The sequence below is a fragment of the Bactrocera oleae genome, chromosome 4, assembly GCF_042242935.1.
Source record: "Bactrocera oleae isolate idBacOlea1 chromosome 4, idBacOlea1, whole genome shotgun sequence".
Taxonomy (NCBI): domain Eukaryota; kingdom Metazoa; phylum Arthropoda; class Insecta; order Diptera; family Tephritidae; genus Bactrocera; species Bactrocera oleae.
This window is the reverse complement of record NC_091538.1, coordinates 40,703,163-40,726,888: the sequence shown is the minus strand read 5'-3', so window position 1 is coordinate 40,726,888 and position 23,726 is coordinate 40,703,163. Positions and strand designations below refer to the sequence as shown.

The window sequence follows — 23,726 nt, the reverse complement described above, 5'->3', positions numbered from 1 at the left end:
CAGTCGATGCAGAACGCCCCCACTGAAATATAGTCCACAACACAACAGGGTATCAAAAATTGGCTTGATTCATTCTTGGCCGACAAGCTGGCGCAGTTCTTTTGGGATGGAAACTACATTGCAAGAAAGATGGGAAAATTCTATAGCTTCAGATGGGCAATATTTTGAATACGAATCTAGTTATAAACTCAATATAGTATATTTAAACACCGAATTTGCCCAGGCCAATTATTTTTTACATATATAATATTAAATACGTAATAGCATATTATTTTCGTTTACTACAGTTTGTTTTTGATGTCTTCTTGTTTATGGTCCCCTATCATTAATTCCCTTTCAATGCGTTATGCACAAACTACTAGAAGCATTTAAAAGCGAGCAAACTAATACATACAGCTTTAATTTGAGCTTGTATAAATTGTCGCACAAAATTAATTAAGTATATAAGAGAAATATAAATTACCATGAGCACCAACATTGCTCATCATTATTTGGCTTTCAAAAACAAATATCGAAAAATAAAATGAAGTAAACTCCTTTCACACAGACCAACAGTACCAGGTTCTGGAATCCGAGTGAATTTGGTTTTAGTGTTCTGTTCTGTAAAACGAGAATTTTGTTAATTTGTGTTCTTTTTTTATTCTATCATACAAATTAATATGTAAAAGCTTTCAAATTTTTAAAAAAATAAAATGAATCAAAAAAATGATAAACAAAAAAAAACGTTAACTTCGACTCCACCAAAGCTATAATACCCTTCACAGGTAGATTTTTGTGATTTTGATCGGTCAGTTTGTATGACAGCTATATGTTATAGTGATCGGATCTTAACAATTTCTTTGAAAATTCCAAAATTGCATAATAGTAAAGTTTCTGGTTTTAACCATTTTTCTTTTTATTTTCCCTTTAATAAATAACAATTACTTTTATTATCAAAATATACTATTTTAAATATTTTTTCTGTATAACTTTACTTACATGTTTGCGCGCATCAAATTCACACATGATTTGAAGTGAATAATAAACGAAATTTCTTGGGAATTTTTTAGAACATTATTAATTTTCACTCGGAATTCACTTAAAAAAAAAAACGTGGAAATTTAATAATGAAAATGAAAAATAGAACACCGAATGTCGGATTCAAAGTGAAATTACTCAGAAATGAATTACAGAATCTGCCTGAAAAACATTCTCGACAATCAAAAACAAAATTTTTTCTGTATTTGAAAATCGTATATAGGTATTTTCATTTATTTAAATATATATAATCTTTTTTTTATTTTTAATTTAAATTTACATTATGTCATATCATCCTCACATCATAGTTTCACCAGCATTTATCAGTAAACATTTAATTTATATACACTATTGTTTAAATATACAAAACGTTTTAATATTTATAACTCCATATACATATGTGCATGTGTGTGTAGATAATACATATGTGCAATTATAGCTAAATCATACATTCACGAGTATAAGCAAAATAAAAATAGTAAACCTAATAGACAAACAGAATCTGTGCATATTCTAACCTTGTGAATATAGTGAATACAGACACAAATACAGAGTGATGAACTCATACAAATCACCAAAATATATACATATATTTTTATGTAATGTTTTTTAGTTGGTTAACATTGCAAACAAACATCCTAAATGCAAATTTTTTTTTATATTTGGTAATTTAATAACTACTTCAATTACTCCTTGAGCTGTTGCTTTTGTTGCGATTATGATTTAGTGTACTCAACTACGTTTGTCTAATATAATAATTTGTATCAATTTCAGCTGGAAAGTAAAGCTTTTATTTCCATAATTTTTCATACTTTTGGCATGCCTTTACATTTTTATGCAAATCCACCGGTGGCCACACAAATGAACTCAAATACAACTTGCGAGTTCTATTCAAGCTCAGGTTCGTTGCTTAAGTCTTTCGTTTCGTTAGTGCTGTTAACCAACAGACCAAACAGCCCTTGGCGAACAGTTGGCAACGCCGCCCCACTGGCAGACCGAATGTGTATTTCGAAAGCCGGCACGCTTTCACATCAGCAGTCTTTGTATTTTATTGTAACGAAGTTGCCTCTGGTGGCAACAAAACGTGGCTCAAAGCGGTCAATGCAGCATTTCCGTAGCTTAATAGGCAATGTAAATTTATGTATTCGTTTCAGATTTTGAAAAATTATGGCTTAAGTGTTGTCTAATACAGGCCAAAAAATTTAGAGTTGTGAAATATTTTGAAAAAACTGCCTATGGTTGAAACTGCTTGCTAGAAAATGTCGAAGCTGCAGTACACAAAAATTAAGTTGTGTAGTAAAATTAATTTTCAAACTTTTCTTGTTTTCTAACTTCTAAAAGTTTCGGAAATTTGCAAAAAATATGATTTCAATATTGAAACGGTTACATATATGGTACATACTGGGAATACATTTTTGTGCAATTTGAGCTTCTCCAGTGTGTTTCTAATGGCTTATGTTGCTTATCGTTTCCGCTTCTTCTCCACCCATCCCCACGCAAACAAGACAACACTGTTAGCTTTCGCTTAATAACTTTGGCTTCTTTATTATACTTCTCATTATTTTACGACATAAATTTGTCCAAGAGTGTACATACAATGTACAATCATTAGTACTGAATCTTAGAGATACAAATTGAATTTCGTATACGGTTTGCTTATTGTATCATTTTTCTATTTTTGTGGCTTCTTTGCTAAGGTCTTTGCTTAATTGATGCCACAAAAGGAGGAGCAGGCGTTTGCAGCGCACACGATACCGCATACAATTCTATATCACATTAATATGGAAAATAGAAGTTATTTATTGTTGTACAATACAATATTAAATTAAAAGTGAGCTTTGGTTCTTGCCCGACAATCGCTTTTATTGAACTTGTGCTTTTTTGACTCTATTTCTTTTTTATCTTTCGCTCTTCCACCATTTTTTCTTTTAGTTGTTTCCAGCTGCTGTGGGTTTTGTTGCTATAAAATTATTTTACAACTTTAGCTTTTTGTTTTGATTTATATAGTTTTCAGTGGTATATCGTTAAGTCATTTTCAATGATTTTGTATTTTAAACTAAATATTTTTAAACTACCTACTTAGATACACAAACTATGGTATTATTTTGTGATTGCCCACTCATTATGCTCAAACAGCCACACGACACCAACGCCATCTTTTAAATCACATAACAAAGCTTACCGATAGGGATTGTTGGTTTTTAAACCCTATGGTGTGCACGATCAAGAGTTCTTGGAACAAAAGGCGTTAATGTTGACTTTTCAAATATTCTCGAACTCCTTTACAACTTTTATTGCATTTTTTATAAAAATATCGAATAAAAATTACATTACCAATACACGAAATAATTTAAAAATCAACAATCCTCTAAATCTGAATTTGGTAACCGTTAGCCTAGGCATAAGCGCAATTAGGGTACTGTTTTCCCAATCGCCTAACCCTAAAACCGTAAAAAGACACAGAAATTATTAAATTATTACATAAAAACCCACAAATGAGACCCCGGCCCCCCAAGAAAGAGACTGACTATCCCCCTAACACAGTACCCCACTCAATACACTCGTTCAGTTTGCGCACAACCCCTAGGGGGTCGCTTGCTCGCTGCAGTCTGTGCATTGTCTGCTAACAGCTCTACGGCATTTCTTCTCTAAACGGGGCCAATATCACTTTGGTATCTTACAGTCAGGTAATGAGCCGCTTCTGTCATTTGTTCAAGGCAATGGTAGAGACCATTCAAATGTCGCCGACAGCGTTTCGCTAATTCGGTAGCTTTGTCAGCGTTCGCGGTTGAGGTGGCGGCTGCAGCGGCGCGTGACTCGGTATCATCACTACCGCTTACGGACTCTGTGCTGCTTGGTTGATTGTCACTCTTATGGCCTTCCGATTCCATGCCCGAATCATTTTCATTGGAAATTTCACTTTCCGAATCGCTTAGGTTGCATGCCGATGTAGTGGAAACAATCGAAGCCACCGAGGCGGTGGAGGGGCAACGATTATGTCCCTTGGCGCTTGCTGTGCTGGTGGCGGTTGCAGTCGGTGCCGTTGCGCCTGCAGTGGCGTTAATATTTGTTGTAGTAGCGCTTCTGCTGATAGCGCCAACGGCCTCTGTACTGCTGGTCACACTCACCGCATCCGATGTTTTGGAATCGTAACGCGAATACAACAGATTGTCCACTTCAGCTGTACCTTGCCTTTCACTCACGACACATTCGTCTTCTTCGGAATCGTCCTTTCCTGTCCAGAGCAAATCCGTCTTGAGCGCCTTCAACATGTTATAGAGATTGAAGAGCTCTGACGAGCTAAGGAACTCATGCACGTTCTTGGAGTGTGCGGCGCTGCGTTTGCCATGTGCGGCAGAATGTTGGATTGTGTGCTGATTCGCGGTAGAATTCTTGCCAGGTGCTGGAATAATATCTGTGCTATCACCGACCTGTGAACGTAAGAGCGGAAAAGGCATATGGATGAGCTTGATATAAATTTTAATATAATCATATACATATGAATCTATATAGTGTTTATATTTAAGTCAATTTACAAAAGTGTGTTGAAATATAAAATCATGTCACAAAACAAGTGAATCTAGGATCTAGCTTGATAAATTAAAATAGGCTTAGTCGACTTAAGCTAATGTAGCTGTTTTGATTACAATATAATAAAAATAAAGCAGTATCTTTAATGAACATTTTGTCTTTTCTGTAAATTTTCTATTATATGATATTACCTAAGATATAATACTACGTCGAGTCTCTAACAAATTGGTCAGAATAATTCAAATTACCTGTGTTAACCTATGTCAACTTATGTTACAGATATAAATATGTTTTTTAATACATTTTATATTCAATTGTACGAACCTGTCGATCCATTAGCAAGCATGGCACCAATATAGTGTCATCCATAACTTTAACGGTTTTCACAAATCTTTCCATAACATTGACGATACTATCCTTGGAGAATTGGGGCTCATCGTGACGGGCAATGCGACGTAGGCAGTTTCTGAAAATATAAAACAAAAGCGAAATTAGTCAAGTGCACAAAAAATATGTTATTATTTTCGAAACTAAAAATGGTTTATGAAACATTAATCTAGATTTGAAGAGGTCTAAAATACAAGTAGTTAACCTTATACTTTATAGACACTTCCACACAAACGAATATAAAACCCATAATCTTTAGTATATAGATTTAGCGGATCATAAAGTCGAGCGTGCTAAGTTATTCGTCACTGCAGTGATATTCGAGTCAGCATCGCTAATGCTAAATTTAGAGGTCCGCTTGTAGACAGCTAGTCTGCTGATTTGGTCTTTGGTGCTTTGTCTTATCGCAAGCGTGTAACTGTACATATATTATAGAAACGCTTATGTTCAACCCTCCGTTTAATACGCCTTGGTAGATACCGAAATCAAAATCTTACTCATGGACGTGTGTAGTTTAACAATTTTAAAAAGTCAGCGCTAACTTGTCTATACGTATATTATGCAAAAACTAGCTTTACTTGACGGCGCGTGCGCGCTGTGGACTAACAAGCCTTGTGCCGCTTGGCTAATACGCTATTTCTTTACCTCTATTGTTGTTGTGACCAAATTGTATTCTATGCAAATACATATGCTGTGGAATTCAAATCAAATTTTTAAAATATGTCGAAGTCAGCATGACAAAATATTAAAGAAGCTATTAGAAATCGCCTGTGAGGTTGATCACGACCAAATTAATTGTTTTTCAATTCAATGCATCAGTTGTCAACAAAAAGTAACTTAATAAGTTGTGAGTTGGCAACTTTAAGAACTTTTTTTAATTCAACCAGCCTTTTCTTTTATTCTAATTTTAAGAGCAACAGTACTTTGTTTTTCAATATGCACAACAAAAACAGTAGAGCAGCTCGTTCGCTATTGGCTGACTATTGAAAAAAGTGGCGCATAGCATTGAAATATGATTGCTGTTTATTTGCTGGCGAGTGTAGAAACTAGCCGTCAGGCTTGTCGCCAACAACAGATACAACAAGGCAACCACCAGTTGCGTCATTGTTGTTCTGTAGCGTCCACCTAATGTATGCGCACACAAACGTATGTTTTTTATTAAAAATATTTAGCCTCGGATGCTTCAATTTGAGTGCGACAGTTCTAGTTTTGGACAAATGCTTTCAATTGCCGCGAATCCAAAGCGGCCGTGTTCGTGGAGAGGAAGACACAGAACGCGTGCGTTGCTAAATCGGACGGCATGTCTTACATTGCCGTCATACATACATACACATATATATATATATGTATATATCTTCAAATCATAATTAATCCATAACTCGACATCGTCGCTTCCTTTCGTATTAATTTAGGCATATGAGCAACTACATATTCTACATATACACATACATATATATATATATATAATATATATATATAATATATATATATAATATATAAATGAATATTTTAGCTTTCAATCCCACAGCCATACACGTGTTGCCTTTTGTTTTTTTTCTGAAGCTCAGTTGTTTTTGCGCTATACGAGCTCATAGAAATTTCCCGGTTGTGGCGATGTGCTGATGAGTTCACACATACACACACATCCAGACGTGCTGGTAAGCGCAGTGGTGGGCCTGCATGTGGGTGACGGCTGACGCGCCCCTGAATATCACGGGGAGCCAAGTGCTGGCCGCGGATTTGCGGCTGCAGATAAGTGTGAAAATTGCACGCGCACCTACACAGCCGAACGCTTTATGGTGCCTACCAACGACACACTCGGCATACTAATGAACCTGTCCAACTTGTGCGAGTTGTGCTGGGACAAAAAAATTGACCGATTCACCTGAGAATTTACTATTCAGTAAGTGTGCCATGTTGCTTCTACACCCCGAAGTGCACTGAGGGCCAAGTAGCCATCGTTAGTACAAAGCATGTAGCCATAGCGACGAGCATAGTTAAGACGTTAGATTTCAGGGGCCATAAAGTAAGTAGCTAGTAGGAGAATAATTTTCGCTGATTTGTTAAGCCAATATCAGAGATTGGTTAACATTTTACAACAAATTTTGAGTGATGAATGAAAAATCAAACACTGCGCATAATTCTGTGAATTAATTTGAAAATTTTCGCGTTAATTACGCTTCGGCTAATTCATGTTCGTAAATATTTTTCTAATTTCGATATCTATATATAAATTTAAATATAAAGTATATGGCTTCCATATCATAAATATGTAGGTATGTCTAAGTATACTATTTTATGCAAATATTTGTATGTGCATACACTTGAATCAGAACCATTGACAGCTGTACAAGTGCAATCACTCCTATTTATTGTTTTATATTGGTCTATTAATTTGCATTAGTTTTTGTTGGCCGCAGCAAAGTTCGCCTTGGTTGGTCGTTAATTTGATAGTGAGCCAGTGCTGAGCTTTATGCGTAACTTTTTATGGTTTCCTTGTGCTCATTAAATTTGCAAATCAAAATAAAGCGCACAAATATCAGATAAACGCTAACTCGTTGTGTTTTAGTATGAGAGGTTGAATTTGGAGTTCGATGGATGAAAAGATTTGAAGTAGAAATACGTATATTTTGATAAATATATTGAGATAAAAAAAATAAATAAAAAATTAATATATAAAAACAAGAAAAAATGTTGACTTCGGTTGCACCGAAATACCCTTCACAAAAACATAAGATTCCATACAAAAACTTGATTCTGAGCAATATGTAAAGCAGCTAACTGCTATCTGAAATTCTTTTTCGCAGATTGCACTATTGCCTGGGACAATAATTCATGCCATATTTCTTGAAAATATCTTGTCAAATAAAAAATTTTCCCTACAGGGACATGATTTTCAACGTTCAGCTTATGTGGCAGCTATGTAATATATTGATAAGTTCCGACAAATGCGCAGTTTCTTGAAGAGAAAAGGACAGGTGCAAAAATACTGATATCTCAAACCCCGACTAGTTTGCGTATATACAGACAGACAGACAAACATGGCTAAATCGACTCAACTCGTCATGCAGATCACTTAACATACCCTGTTTAGGGTATAAATGTGAATTAACATATCTGACATAAGGGGCATCTATTCATAGAAGAGGAAATGTTTTGATAAATTGTCTCAACGAGGAATTTATATACAATATATTAAAATATTTTACTATTTTTCCGGAAATAATAACTGCCAAAAATTTAATAACAGTGCGGAATACAAAAATAGAGCAAAGCGCCACTCGGTAGACGTGTGCCACCAACCAGTGTGCCACTTATCGCAGAGTTGATCACTTTTAACGATAAACATATGTACGTACATATGTCTGTAAAGGCTGTCTGAGCAGTTTTTTTTAACTTTTGTTAGGACATCTTCCGAGCAGTGAAGCAAGTGATACGTGAGCGTCAACACGATATGCCGCCATGGATTGAGCGTTTTACAGAAATTCATGAAATCGGCCAAGGAAGCCATCACCAAGCCGCCAGTGCGCGACCAGCTAACAGCTAGAAAGGCATCCAATTGGCCAATCAGCTGTTGAGTGTCTATTTCTGTCACTAATCGTAGGCACGCTATGACTACGCGTCCACTCCGTGACATCCAAAGCAACTTAAGTACAGCGCTCTGGTGTAAAATACATAAAACATACATACTCGTACAATGTGCTCCCAACCTTGTCGTCCCTGTAGAACTGCTTTAGGCTTCCGTAAAAATCAGAGCTTATCTTTTGTTTTCATTTGAACAATGTTGTCATTGCTCAATATGTATGTATACATGGCTTTAAGTTAAAATTTTTAATAATGTAATCTACCTATTTATAAGTAATATTTTTCGATTGTGATTTTGAGTTAGTTTAAGAATATTCTAAATATACTCAAATTAATTTTTTATTTACTACAAAATATCGAGACCGGCAACCCTACATTATAAGAGAGCAACCAACTGACTCGTTTCTCCGGGAAAAATCCACTTTTCACCGATAACCCACGGTACGAACGGTAGAAGCGGTAGTAAGTGTTCATTTACATTGCACTCTCATAAGATAGGTCGTATCAGCTGATACGTTCTACAGTCACTAAAAACTAAAAACCTGAAGCATTCAAATTTCTAAAAACGCGCACAGAAGACATAATTTGGGCAACGCTCTTCTTCTTCTTACCCTTTTATCGCTCCCTTAATTTTAAGAGTATAAATTTACTTCTTCTTTTTTTGTAATTGTTGTTGTTGTGTTCAATAGAAAGCCAAGGGGCTAAAATGAAGGAGAGTTCTCAGCATGTTTGGCTATAATTTAAGATACGGAGTTGTCCGTAATCACGCGGCATGCTCGTGCAGACATCAGCACGCTAGCGGGCCAGCCAGCTCAAGAAGCATGTGTGTTATCTACACATAAATGTACACATATGACTCTTGATTTAAGACCGGCGAAAATGCGTGAGTGTTAAGGTATCTCTAATCACTCATACAGCATTAAAGCGTTCATTAATTTATGTATGTATGTATATTTGTATAAATTGTTTATGTTGAAATTGTTTGTAGGGATAAGTGTGCGTGTTATTTACAGAGCAATGTGACTAGTGGAATTTGAACGTCGGGGATACCGACAAGAACAGTGAATAAACATTAGCTGTGTACTTAGTCCAGTATAAGTAATCTTTAGGGTGGAGCATTGATGTCTTCATACTGCTTTATTAGGCCATTTATGGGCGCTTACTATCTCTTATCTAATCTAAGATACTGACTAAACGGAAAACGATTGTCTGGCGGCGATATTAAGTACTTGTAGTTTTCTTTTGAATAACTAAAACTATAAATAATCAAGTTTATTTCTGTTGACAAGTCTAGTAGATTCACACAAACATACACACGCTTACAAGTAAAAGCAATTCTATGCGAAGAGTTCGATTAAACTAATTCATTAAACTATTCTTGGAATGTTTTTATATGTTCAAATAAATATGTATGTATGCCTAATATTTGTGGTGGCTTTTTTGTCAATTTTTATTTATTTTTATTAATTTAATTTGTATTACAATTCATTAAAATAATGGATTATGAGTGATTTATTGATCTGCTATGTGAGTAAGCAGAAGATGATTAAATTTGCATTTCTAAATATTTGTATAGTAAACTACATTTTTAACCGATTTAAGTGGTAGTCTGCATTTAAAGAAAATTACTGTTTCCGGATTTCCATAAAGTATAACGTCTTAGGAAAAATTTTCTGAAATTTTAAGGTAAATCCGATAAATATTTTTCGAGTTATTCACTAATTAGCAAAGGGATATCTCACGCTCTGGCATGTTCGTGTAAAACTTCAAATATATTTTTCTCAGAACTTTGTTTTTGAACTCTCTACACTCTTTTCACAAACAGCTAACTGTTGGATTTTTCCTGAAAATCTGGAAAACGTTTTCCTGAGGCGACCATTTTGTTAATCTAAAAAAAAAACTTTGATCAGGCATTAGATTATTTATTAATAAAACTAGTTTTTTCTGTCCGATTAATTTGAAATGAATCTTTTAAAATGGTTTTTTTTTCAAGTTTCTGTCAAGTCAATCACTTTATTTAATGATGCTATGTTTTTACTTTTATGAAATAAAATAATTAAAAACAAAAAATGCAAAAATGCAAAAAAAAAATATTTATAATTGTATTTTTTTCTACAGGGGGTTACCCTTAAATCATTATTTTAAACTTTCAGTCCAACAATTAAATGGTCCTTGGCAAGTATACCGCTTGCTTGGATCGTTTAAAGAATAATATATAACACTAAGAGTGTATACATTCCTTTCTATATGAAGTTTCAAAGCTGACCACCATATCATTGCCAATGTTCATATATTGTAGTATATGTACATATGTATAAATGTATAGTTCTACACATACATACATACATATGTCAAATCTCTTGTTAAAAATAACTGACGCCACTTACTTCAGCTATTTCGCCATAAAATGCAGTTTTACACATGTACTTATATTTACAGACACATACTACATATATGCAATTGTACCTGAATGTTTATATGTACAGAGTTTGTACCGCTCTGTACCCAAGTCTGTTGCGGTATGTCTTTTGTTGCACAAACAAAGCGTATATGTATATGTCACTTAGCAGCTACCTAAAGAAGAGCAAGGTGATAATCGGGCCATCTGTGCTATATTTTGTACCCCTCACATGTACACCTATACTCGTACATGGATATATGATAGGTATGAGCATGTGCTGGTGTGTATTGTATTGACAAAAGTGCATTTTTTAGCGCTAAAATAAAAATAAACTACTAATCGAGAAAATAAAACGGTCCTTACAAGCAAAAGTGAGCATCAACTTGGCATTTAGCTAGTGGGGAGTGAGCAGGAATGCCCTCTAATACAAATATAATAATATTACAAATATAAGTATAATATGTTGTTGCAAAAACGTTGTTGTCAAGTGAAAACAAAGAAATATACGGGTCAAAACGTCTGTACTATTATAAATATGGCTAACATACAAGAGAGCGCTCAAAAGAAAGAACTAAAGTGTATGCTAAGAATCTCACTTAGGTAAATGAAATTGATTCTAAGTGTGTTGAAAAAAAAACGACTGAGTTGCCTTAAAATTGCCAAAAATCTAAACTGCACATTCTTCATTGAATATATTTTTATACGCTGAACAGGGTGTATTAAGTTTGAAATATATAACATAGCTATATATATATTATATATCAACGTGTCTAGCCGAGTCGATTTAGCCATGTTCGTCCGTCCGTGCGTCGGTAGGTATAAACGCGAACTAGTCGATCAATTTTTGAGATATCACTCTAAAATTTCGCCCACGTCTTTTAAATCCTAATTAGTTACTTATTTATCGGAACGGCCGATATCGGAACACAATAGCATAAAGCTGCAATAAAACTGAACGATCAAAATTAAGTTCTTGTATAGAAAACTTGTCTATTTGACGAGATATCTTCACGAAACTTATCACTCGGACCACTATTGTCATAAATATATGTACAATAGCTGTTCTTATAAGGAACATTCTAGCTTCGATGCAACCAAATTTAACGTTTTTTCTTGTTTTTATAATATATTATTTCCACTTTCAAACATTTTAAAATTTTCGGTACTTTTAGATGCCAGCCTTGTAATTAGTAAGTATTAGCGAGTAATTGGCGTTAGACTAACATAAAAAATTCAGGTTAGGCATTCACCTACATGTATACATTCATATATAGGTAAATATGTATTATTTAGAGACATGTGGCAAATACCTTTATTAAGTTCAAGTGTACTTACCAGCTGCCGTAGTTCACAAGATCGCTTACAACAATTCCAACTAATTGTTCTCTCATACCCGTTTATATTTAGAAACTTAATTATTGTGCGCTTGCAATAAAAACTCAAGTTTATTACTACTAGAAACTTGACTATTCATAATGCAATACGAGTAGCCCCAACAGATTAGTTGAAAAAAAATTTAATTTCAGCTACCGGTTTTGTCATACGAATCGACTCATATTCAGAAAGCTTCAATTCCTTATCTGCTATTGCGGAAACTTTTCAACGCACTAATCAATATTTACAAACTCTCATACACATGTACATTCATAGGTACTTCTGGAAAACTTTGGAAAGTTATTTTCCATCAGCTGATGCAAGCGTGTATCACCTATTCTTGAGAATGCGTTATGCAGTTGGATACTGATGAGTTTCACTTCAAGGACTAATGCATAATTGCATGTGTGTGTATGTTATGTATGTTTTCATTATTCCAGCTAAATCGCTTGTTATGAAAATTGATTACTAAGCCAGCTCGCTCGTCTCACATACCATACATACATGCATACTCATGTATATGCACACATTTTTATTTATAATGGACGTAAATTAAGATACTAGCTAGTATCTAGAATGACGTCTGCATACTAAGTTTTATAAAAACATTCATCATTGAAAGAGCCGGTGATTTATTTCTAGAACTATCCAAGCCGGTGACATGGAATACAACAGTGGGGGTTGTGGAGGGGAAATGTTAGGCAGTAATACCCTTAATTGAATGAATTACTGTCATTTAGGCAGTTTTGCACTACAATTCAAATAGAGTGCAATTTTATGTGCTTGCACTTACAATGGGACTCAAATTAATTTGTCTGCTAATCGAAATCTATTGAAGCTCTAACCTCAAAAATATCATGCAAAAATTATTTTTACGCGAATATCAAATCATATCCTTAAAACTGATATATTTACGAAGATAACGATGCGTAAGCAGAAAATAAAAGAAGTATTTTACATCATCCATAGGTAAATATACATACATGAATTCTGCATAGATAAATATTTTTTCTAAAAGAAATTAAGTCAAGTTGTATAAATATTATATTAACCAAAAATAAGAAAACTAAAATAACTCGGCAGCATAAATGGCATTGATCAGCTCACACTCCCACACACATATAAGTTACTTTAGTACACGTTACAAATGAACAGCGGAAAGCAGAGTAACGGTGGATTTAAAGCAGCGCAATTGCGCTTTATAAACGAAATAATACAAGTAAGGAAAGGCTATGTTCGGGTATAACCGAACATTTTATACTCTTGCAACTTGCAAGAATTATAGTCCGGAAAATTCCTTCAGGTGTAGGCTTAGGTAGAAAGTTGCGAAAGAATTAAACAACCATTATTCGAAGAAATCGTGAATAAATTACAATCATATTTGGTTTCTTCTTGACTTATGGTAAAGGCTATAAATTTAGACTTAATGTTATTGCTACATTTAAGTTCGCATCAGCTAAACTTATATTAAAAACACCTTTAAATGAAATATATGTTTGTGATATTAACTCGACCGAAAGGGGCTAAATAAGGGGCGAAAATTATTATAAGCAGTATATGGGAGTTGGCGGTAGTAATGACCCGATTAAATAAATTTTTTCGAATACCTCATACCACTAACATGCCATAGACTAATAAAATGCCCCCGGGTTTCATTAGGGTACTTCACATACCATCACCAATAGTATGGAGTTAAGACAGGCAGCCGGATGCACAAATATCCTGATATTAGTTATAGGGGGTCAAGTTTTAGCCCAATTTTATCTATTTTAGGCACAAAGATACATGAATAAAACACGGTCTCTCATTTTCATTGAAATAACTCACATATTAGCAGTATAAAGTCACCCGGAAGTTCAAAATACTTTATATTAGGTATAGAGAAGTATTGATCCGATTCAACCCGTTTTTCATTATTCGTGCAAAGTTATATTAACGCGTGCTTTATTTGTTTAAAATGTGAAAGAATCATACGAAATTCAAATTTATGTTATATGGGAAGTTGACGTGGTTGTAGTCTGATATTGCCCACTTTCGCATTGTAACATAGGAATATCAGAATGTACCTAATTTGGTTGAATTCGGTCGAGCAAGTCCCGAGGTATGTGATTTCACCTTAAAGTGGGCGGGGCCACGCCCATCGTCCAATTTTGACACCGGCTGCTATAAAGCCCTCTCTCTAAAATATCTCTGACGCATTTAATTTGATTTATCGCAATTTTAGTAGTTTTTAACGAAACCTTTGTATAGGGAGTGGGCGGGGTTATCATCCGATTTCATGCATATATACATTAATTTTATTAGAGGTCGGGGCCACGCCCACTTTTTCAAGATTTTCAAGCTACAGGTGCCATTCTTTAGTTTAATTTGTTGTGCCAAATTTGAGTTCTGTATCTTAATTTACGTCTTAGTTATGGCGCTTTATACATTTTCGACATGGCAGTGGTCCGATTATGATCCTCTACGCACTCGTCCTGACGGATGGACAGACGGAAAATTGATAAAACTCTATAGCAACATGTTGCAAGAGTATAATAAGTAATCCTCTATAATTAAAATTTGAAATAGTTGCACGTGGCCTTTACACTGAAATTTCGTATTCGCACACACACAAAAATAAGTTCATCTTTACTCCCTTTTTGTTTTCCAATTCCTTACCGGCTTTTGCATTTCAATGCTAGCAAATTTGAGTTACGTGTTCAGATGCCTCCAACGCGCCCTCTCCCAAATGAAAAGCAATTCACTAATAAAACAAACTTAAACACGTCATTCTCAATATGCGACCGAAATCTTACTCCCACACTTCCCGCTCTTGCCTAAGCGAACCATTTTCACAGTTACCTTGCAACCTGCACACAGAGCATAAGAAATAACCACGCCATATTTTCAACCAATCAGAACATTCAAAAATATAATCCCTTTCCCCGCCGGTTGCGGATGAAATGCTCACTCGACGAGTCGCTAAATGTCTTCGTAGACATCGTCGCAAACGAAGTTGCTTGTAACTACCGACATTTAAACAGAATGTTTAGAGGATTTTTTAATTGAATAGGAAGCTTTTGTGTCCGAAATTGGGTATCTATATACATACATATGTATAAGTATAGGAACTGAATTGAAGTTACACAACAGCCCCAACGAGTTTCTTGAGGAAAGAAAAATGTTTAGACTCGCAGAAATCGAAGAAGCTGTTGAACGCGCAACTTCATCTCGGCTTCAGTGATCATGTTCGTCTGGTTGTATTTGTGCCAATTAGTGCTACAGCACGATAGTCGCACATAACTAAACTGATTACGGAGTTACGTAGATGTGTTTACTATCCCAGCGAAAAGTGGGCTACACATGCTTGCATACTATAAGCAAATTTTACAGAATGCCATCACACCATCTTATCTAATTAATGCCGGTATGTAGCTTCCCGGCTTTTTTCACGCTGTTATCTTTGAGCAAATGTCAGTCATGCGCACTGCGGATATAGAATACCACATGAAAATCGCCTGATTTTTAGTATAACGTGCTAAAAAGCAACAACAAATGAAGAATCTACTTGAATGTTTAGGGAGAACCATTAAAAGTGGAAGAGAGGTTTGACACATATCCCGAATACGTCAACTGTCAGTGGTCAACGTAATGAGTTTCCGAGTGTGTCCAAATGGGCAAGTCTATATAGTGAGAATTCACTCTCTTTTTACTCTTTCCATTCACGTCCAACACTTTGCTCACCTTTACTGGTTTTATGGGCTGGGCCGGTAGTCTTGCTCGAATTGGCTACAAATGGTCGTACGAAAATGAAAGCTTAAGAGAACTGAAGCTCATCGAAGAGTCAGTCGAAATTAAGGGAACATATTTTTTATCTGCGGCAGTGTTTCTTTGATAAAGAAAATTTAATGCATATGCATATCTAAAAATATTCATTCCTCACATACATGTATATTTGTATATATGGTATGTACAATCGCACAGGTACTTTTTTGTAGGTTACAAATGACGACGGTGCGTTGGGAAATTAATTATTGTAATAGAAAAATATGTTTTCTCAAATAAAAAAATATAAATATGTATACATATAAATAAGTATAAATGTATATCAAATATATATAAAGCGTCTACCAATAAGGATGACGTGGTTTTGACAGCTCATGGCGGCCGTGTTTGCTTACGGATTTGTGTCAAAATTTGTTAGTGTGCTCAGTAAAGTTTGCCATTTCATCACATTCACATTGGTACAATGCTTGGAAATTGTGCAAGATTATTACTTAAATTCGTGTTCTCCGGTGGCTACTGTAAGAGCTCTTCGTGCAAAATACGGTCGTGTCTGATGAGGCCCATTTCTGACGTAATGGCTTCCTCGTTTGGTTCAGGAAACGCAATTTTATCCCCAAAAATTTACCGTTTGGTATGGCGGCTTCATCGGAACCTATTTCTTTCGAAATAAGGCAGGAAATGTTGTTACTATCAACAGCCAACGTTAAAACACGATGTTGACCGATTTTTTCCCCCGGAATTTGACGGTGCTTCGCCTCATGTTTCACAACATGGGCACATTGCGTACAAAGTTTGTCAACTCGTTAATTTCGATAAGTGGCCGCCAAGATCATCCGATTTAACGCATGGATTGATTATTTTATCTTTGGGTATGTTAAATTAAAGGTTTACGCTAATCAACCAGCAACGCTCGAGAAGCTCGAAGACAACATTCAACGTACTATAGCCGAAATGTTGCATCCGGTCATCGAATATTAGCTTAAACCATAAATGGCATAAAATTGTCGGAAGAGCCTCAATTTCTAATTTAATTTAAAATTTCCCACAAGGACAGTCAATCTGGCATCATTCCTCCAAATTACTTCAGGAATGTTTTCTGCCGCTACAGCAACAACAACATGAATTTTTCGATCGGCCGATTATCACCTGATTCCCAAATCTTTTTTGATTCTGGAACACAACAGGAACTTGTACTACATTCGCGATTATAATAGACGTTTGTAATAAAATACTTTATTAGTGACAGAAACCGAGAATTAGCTTGTTGTCTTAAATAGTTGGTTGGTAAACGGAAAATAGTTAATATCAATGCATTGGTTTCTTACTTAACAATCCTTATCTTTTCTTAAACAGGTATCTCCTTGACAATTTGGTAGTAATAAACATTATTCTACGGTATTTTAATTAAATTAAAATTCTTTGCAGTCCAAGTGTTAACTATCATATTTAGTATAGCATAACATATATTTAACAAACGACAAAATATGCTATTTCTCCATTAAACAAAATTTGTACACATTGACAGTAATTAAGTTTAAAAAGTCGCCTGTAAAAGCATCAAAACCACCAAAAGCCTCTACGAAAATTGAGAAAATAAGTTTGTTAGGTTAATATTTGCGAAGTTAAGCAATTTTTCACAGACAGGTAGACATACAGAAACACGACTGCTTTATTTGCTGTTGTAATTTTAATGCTTTTGTTACGAAGTCGCACCAAGCTTTTCTGTCCATTCATTTTTCTTCACGTACTACGAAATCGGCCATAACAAAAATGTACGTAAAAGAAAATAAATGTAGGTAATGTAAGTTGTTTTTATTTGGGACGCTTATGTACGAATGCGTGGCTGTATAAAAATGCAGACGTGTATGTGCTCAAGGTACATACCTACATATGCATATGTACATATAGCCGCATATATTCGAGTGCAAGTTCATGCACAACCTTCGGCTTATTCGTATGAACTTATGAATTCTGTGTCACAAATTTAGTTTTTGCCTACTTGTCTACAAAATCACATTACCATTTATATTGATAAATATTTAATATTAGTATTTTATTTGAAGTGATTCATAGATATTATGAGTAATGGGAAGTTGGTGCCGACTAACGCCTATTTTCAAGCATTCACTCATAACAAAAGTAAATTACCGATCAATATCGATTACTATGATAGATGGTCGATTCGCAAAGTTTGCTCATTGACATTTTCCGGGTAGAATGATAATGTAAATTTTAGATTAGATTCTAAAATATGTAGTGAGATAAACAAATGTATGCGCATAATGTCAAGCATTGAAGCATTGCTTGATTCAGTATAATTTTAGAACTATACCATATACTTACGTAGAAATTGTGTCTAAGCGAAAGTAAAATGTGTATAAGCACACAGTCGGCAACAGCGAAGAAAAAATCGGATACACAAAATTACCAAAAAACACTTTTGAATGAGAATGCTAAAAAATGTCCAACATTGAACATATTTGTATAACAACCAATATTAGAATTCAAACTGAAATCCGAGGGTTTTTATAATAATGAAAAAAACCTATCAAAAAATCACAACTCAAAAAACTAATCGATGTTCCCCCTAAGGTTTTGCAAATAAAGGTGGGGAATATATGTATTTCCTCAAAAACTATAAAAATTCTGAAAATCAAAAATGATTACCCACCACACAATAAACACCAGCAAAATTGAAAAATCAGCTGTTATCTCAACCATTGCGTTTTCTTCTTCTTACTGCTAATATGATTTCACAGTGTATCTCTTTGAGCAAATTCTTTACCACTCACGCCATATTTTCTCTTTCATATACATCAAATGCATACCAGCTCAAACATACTATAATTACTAGGCATTTTCATGTACTTTTAATGTATTGGATCATTCTTGTATAGTGAAACAAGAATTGTGAAAACATTTATTTAAATATACTAGTTGCGATATAAATTTCGAATAAAAACTGATTTCCAATATCATTTTGATATTTAGAAGAATAAATTACTATCAATCCTTGTCATATTTAAGTTGCAAAAACTTAAAATATTTGTACCAAAAAAATACTTTAAAAAAATAATGACACCAAAATATTTTTCTCCAAAGAATGGGCATGAAAATCCTTATTTAGAAAAAATATAAATTTCAGTGTTATAGAACAAGTTTAGGAATCTTAAGATTTAATTTAAAAATAAAAATTCAGAATTTAGTTTTCTGGATGAAAATAATGCGCACAATGGGTACCAAAGTAGAAGAAAGTAATTTGCTAAAATTTTAAATTATATTTTGCAAAAATATTATTTATAATGATTTTTAGAAATTTTATTGTCCTTAAAATCTGTTTTTATCCGTCCCGTAATGTACACTGCACACGTATGTATGTAAATGCCGATATGAGCGCAAAAAGTACATTTTAGACGATACATGTATTCTTTGAAAATAATAGTTATTTGGAGAATTAGTTTAGGCAGATCACATATATATATTCATATACACATAAATAAATTCAGTATAATGAGCTCTCCGTCATTGGGCACTTCACCGCCTTATGCGATAAATCATTCTGTACTCATATGCTACGTACGTCACAATGTGGCGTGGTATCGAACTGCTATGTATGTGTGGACGTATGTTTGTATGTATATAATCAATTATGTGAAGAGCGTGTATTTTATTGAGGAATGGCTACGGCAACACGCACCGACATCATGTTCATTCAATACTTTTGTCAGATACATTTGTACGTAGGTATAGCTGCAAGGTTTACTAAAGAGACTTAACGCACACTGAGAGCGTTTCACATACATACATACAGACGTCAATAAATATTTAAATACTTTTAAGCAATTAATAAATCTGAAGTGGGGGGTAAATAAATATCGCAATTCTCACTGGCCAACACCCCCACACACATTTGTATGTGTGTGCATATGCATCCCGCTAACTTTAAACGCCTTTCGTTTTCACTGGCATCTTATGATTTAACACTTTTTTTGTGGTTCTACAGTTGTCACGAGTAGTAACCGATAACTTTACTATAAGTAGGGTTGGCTAATTCCAGGGCTAGTAGGTCCGCATATCGGAAATATGCAAACACCTATTATGATTGACACCTACCGACTGTTCTCCAGTTTGGACATCTCTCTGTATGCGCTCATTTTGTTGTATTTAATGTTGTTTTATTATGAATTGTAATATAGCTGCACTCGTTGTTGGGACAAAAATTGGGCGTTTTGCGTCTGCAATCGTCTTTTTTGATCTTCCGTACGTTTGTTTAACTTTTTACACTGCCAAAGGCTTTGCGCGCTTTTTGGCTTTTTGCTTAAAATTCGTTTCGTTTTTGGTAAAACTTTATAAATATCACGCCACCATTTGTTTTTGATTTGATAATTTTGCTGTGGCTTCACAGCGGTTTCGTTAACGTTGTGTGTCAGACTACAAAATTCAATTCGATTGACTTGACACTTTCACTTGAGCCTTCTAAACCAATTTTGTGTAAATCAGACAAAATGTTAACTGTTTTTGTTTGAACGAACTACCGATTTTACCAATTGGTAACCGAATTAACATACGCACGATTTAATCGTAAAAAAAAAGATTTTAAAACTCACAAAAACACAAATTTCGTAATTTTTAATATTTTTATGAAAATTTTCTTTGTGCTTTTATACACGTTACTTTTTGAGTTTCGATTAGATGCGTTGGAATTGGTTGCACGAACGTATGGATTTATGAGTCTCAGCTGACCACAGTTGATTCTCCGGTACTTTTGTTTTGCTTTTCAATCGTTGTTGTAGCTTTTGACGAGATTTTTATGCTGACGCTCACACACTGGTTTTGCTGGTGGAAACAACTTTGTGTGGATTACGAAATAATTACCAAATAATGTATATGCAAACTTTTGACAATTAACTTCGAATTACTTTTCAATTTGTTTTTTACGCTTTCTTTATGAGCGACTTTTCGACGTTGCAGGAAGTAGTATTTTGTTTGCAATGCGGTTGCAAAAATTCGAAAAATATGTGCTCCTTAATTTGCGAAAACTTTAAAAATATATTCAAGTAGAAATCTCTCTAAAAAAACACCGAATGTACAAGTATCTGGTAGATACAAACAACCACGACGGCCGAGCGCTACTTCATAAATGACAGCCGACCAAAACATGAGTCAACTTTTGTATACGGCGGGAGAACGCTCAGCCGAACACTGAGTATATTGCAACGGCTGTATTCGGGCGCTCAGCCTCTGCAAAAGCAACAACGTCGGTGTATGGTAGCGCATGTAAAAGAGAGATAGGTGTAGTATAAATTAGTAGAATGCTAAATTCGATCATAAAATATTTCTGGTCATATAGACAAAGTTATATGCTTTCGGGATGTTTAAGCTAAGACTTGAAGTATAATATTTTTAGCTTTAATAACTAGTTACGCCTAAACCGATACCGTTTATTTGCCAGTGATTCAAATCTAAAGAAAATATGGTTTCAAATGATTTAAATTTACAGCAAATTTTCGAAATTTCACATTTTCATGAAATTTTTTCGAAATTTCCAAACTGCTTGGAACAACATTCTTCCAAATAAATAAGTAATTTTGTTATTACTGAGATTAAATAAAAAAAAATATTGCGTATAATTGTACTTCATTTAGGGACCAACATTTAATCACATTTCAAAACAAGAGCAACGTTTGTTCATAATTGTATATAATTAACGGATTCCCAAAAAATAATATACAAATAATTAATTTACTAAATGCTGTTATTCCCGGCCAGCAACCTTGAAATTATTAACCACTTTACTCAATGCAAACAAAGGTACAATTCAAAGGTATAATTTTAGACTGCACCTTGTCGACGCAATAGTCCTAACTCTGCTTGTCACTCCCGTGAGTCTACTGACTTGTTCAATGCCAACGACAGTACAGTAACGTTAAGTAGTTAGCAAATTGCCTACTCTCATACCTACTCTTCCTCTTCTCTATTTATCTAACCGCCTGCGTCGCCAAATTCTCTTAAGTGGGTATTTACTCTTTAAATGGGCGACGTTCTCTTTACGTAATGAATTACAGTAATCATTGTTGTTCCCAATTTCGACGCCCTTCGTAATGCAGTTGCCTTTTGGTATATAAGTATGTACACATGTGTGCATAAAAAACTCTCTTAGTACTATCACTAGAGAGGGTTGTTCTAAAAAAATACGTTAGTTTGAATTGTATGCCTAAATTCCTTGCGACGTTTGGAAAAAACGATCACAGTGCGGTAAACAATAAATTTTGAAATATTAATTTTTTTGAGAAACTCATAAATTTCATTTGCGCTTTTTTCACACTTATGTATGTATGTAAAGCAATCACCGCAATACGATTTTCTTTAGCTCCCCATTCCATTGTTAATAAGCGAAGACAAACACTGAACCAAATATGAGTAGGCACTGCATACAAATTATTGTATAATATAAAAGTAAGGAAAAACCTCTTGCAACTAGCAAGGATCAAAGACGGGGATATACATACCTTCAGGTGCTAGCAAAACTTCATATAAAAAGGGGTAAAAATGTGGAAAACGGTTGGCCTCAAGGGCCATCCCTGCAACTTCCCTCTAATTTCATACGCTAACGTTCAAATTTCGCTTTTTTCACTGCTTTTGAGCTCTTCGAAATTTTTCGTTTTCGATATCTAGCAAGTAAATCAACCGATTTCGACCCGGTTTGCGGCAAACGATGTGTTTCTTCAAGGTTTAGAACTGATTAGTTTTTGGTGTCGATCGGTCAAGTCGTTTGGAAAAAATTCGATTTTTATTTTTGAGATTTCTCGAAATCTACTGGTCCGATTGGGTCCAAGCTTACACGAAATTCAAGTGCAATGAAACCCTTTGGAATGCCGTTTAGTTTATTCAAATCGGTTGAGCAGTTTAATAGTTATAAGAGGGTAACATACATCCACACACACACACATACATCCACACAAACATACAGACATAAGGACATCATCGTAGAAATGTTCGGGGAAGCTTCCTCGACCCTCAGAACGTCGAGATCTGTTGAGAACTCGATTTTTGAAAAATGGGGTGAAACGAATATCTTCCCGATTTTTAGAAAATTTTCCATTTTCTTAGCGGGAAGTTAAAAAAAAAATGTCCATTCATTGTTCAACGAAATTTGGTACTTTATTATGTTATATTTTAGTTCATAAACACAATTAGTTTTTATAACTATATTTTACTTTCCGGCTAAATTTAATATATTGAGTTAATATGCAAAACATCAACCAGAAGATCGCAATTGATGACACTAGAGATATAAGATTAAGCCAACTCCATTCATGTTCATCGCTAAACCATTGACATAATAAGGTTTGTTATAATAACAGAAATTATTCTATGTAGTATAATATTATTTCACATATTTTCGGCATTAAACTAAGATATATCCAATGTTATTTTACTAATATACCCTACATATTAGCAAATATATACGGTATAAGGCCAACCGAAAGTTTGAAAATCTTTTATTACGTATATGGGAAATAGGTGTAATTAACTCGATTTTATTTAGTTTTGGCATTACTACATATTATTAACAGTAATAGATGCTCTCATCAACAATATACTATATAAGGAGTAAAGTGAACGGGATGTTTGAAAATCCTCTGAAAGTATTAGTTATATGGAG

General features: G+C 34.5%; 1 protein-coding gene across 2 annotated transcripts; it reads right to left on the bottom strand.

The window, feature by feature from the left end:
• Positions 1-2,536: 2,536 nt before the first annotated feature.
• LOC106615542 (uncharacterized) lies at positions 2,537-21,263 on the bottom strand. 2 transcript variants are annotated; one of them, XM_014231799.3, is made up of 3 exons: positions 20,174-21,263; positions 4,873-5,014; positions 2,537-4,448 (listed from the first exon to the last, which is right to left on the bottom strand). In XM_014231799.3, the coding sequence occupies exons 1-3, from the start codon at positions 20,212-20,214 to the stop codon at positions 3,666-3,668; spliced, it is 966 nt and encodes a 321-aa protein (XP_014087274.2). In that variant the 5' UTR covers positions 20,215-21,263; the 3' UTR covers positions 2,537-3,665. The 2 variants fall into 2 exon arrangements, with proteins under 2 accessions (XP_014087274.2, XP_069965372.1); XM_070109271.1 differs by lacking the exon at positions 20,174-21,263 and adding an exon at positions 12,257-13,211.
• Between the last annotated feature and the right edge of the window lie 2,463 nt (positions 21,264-23,726).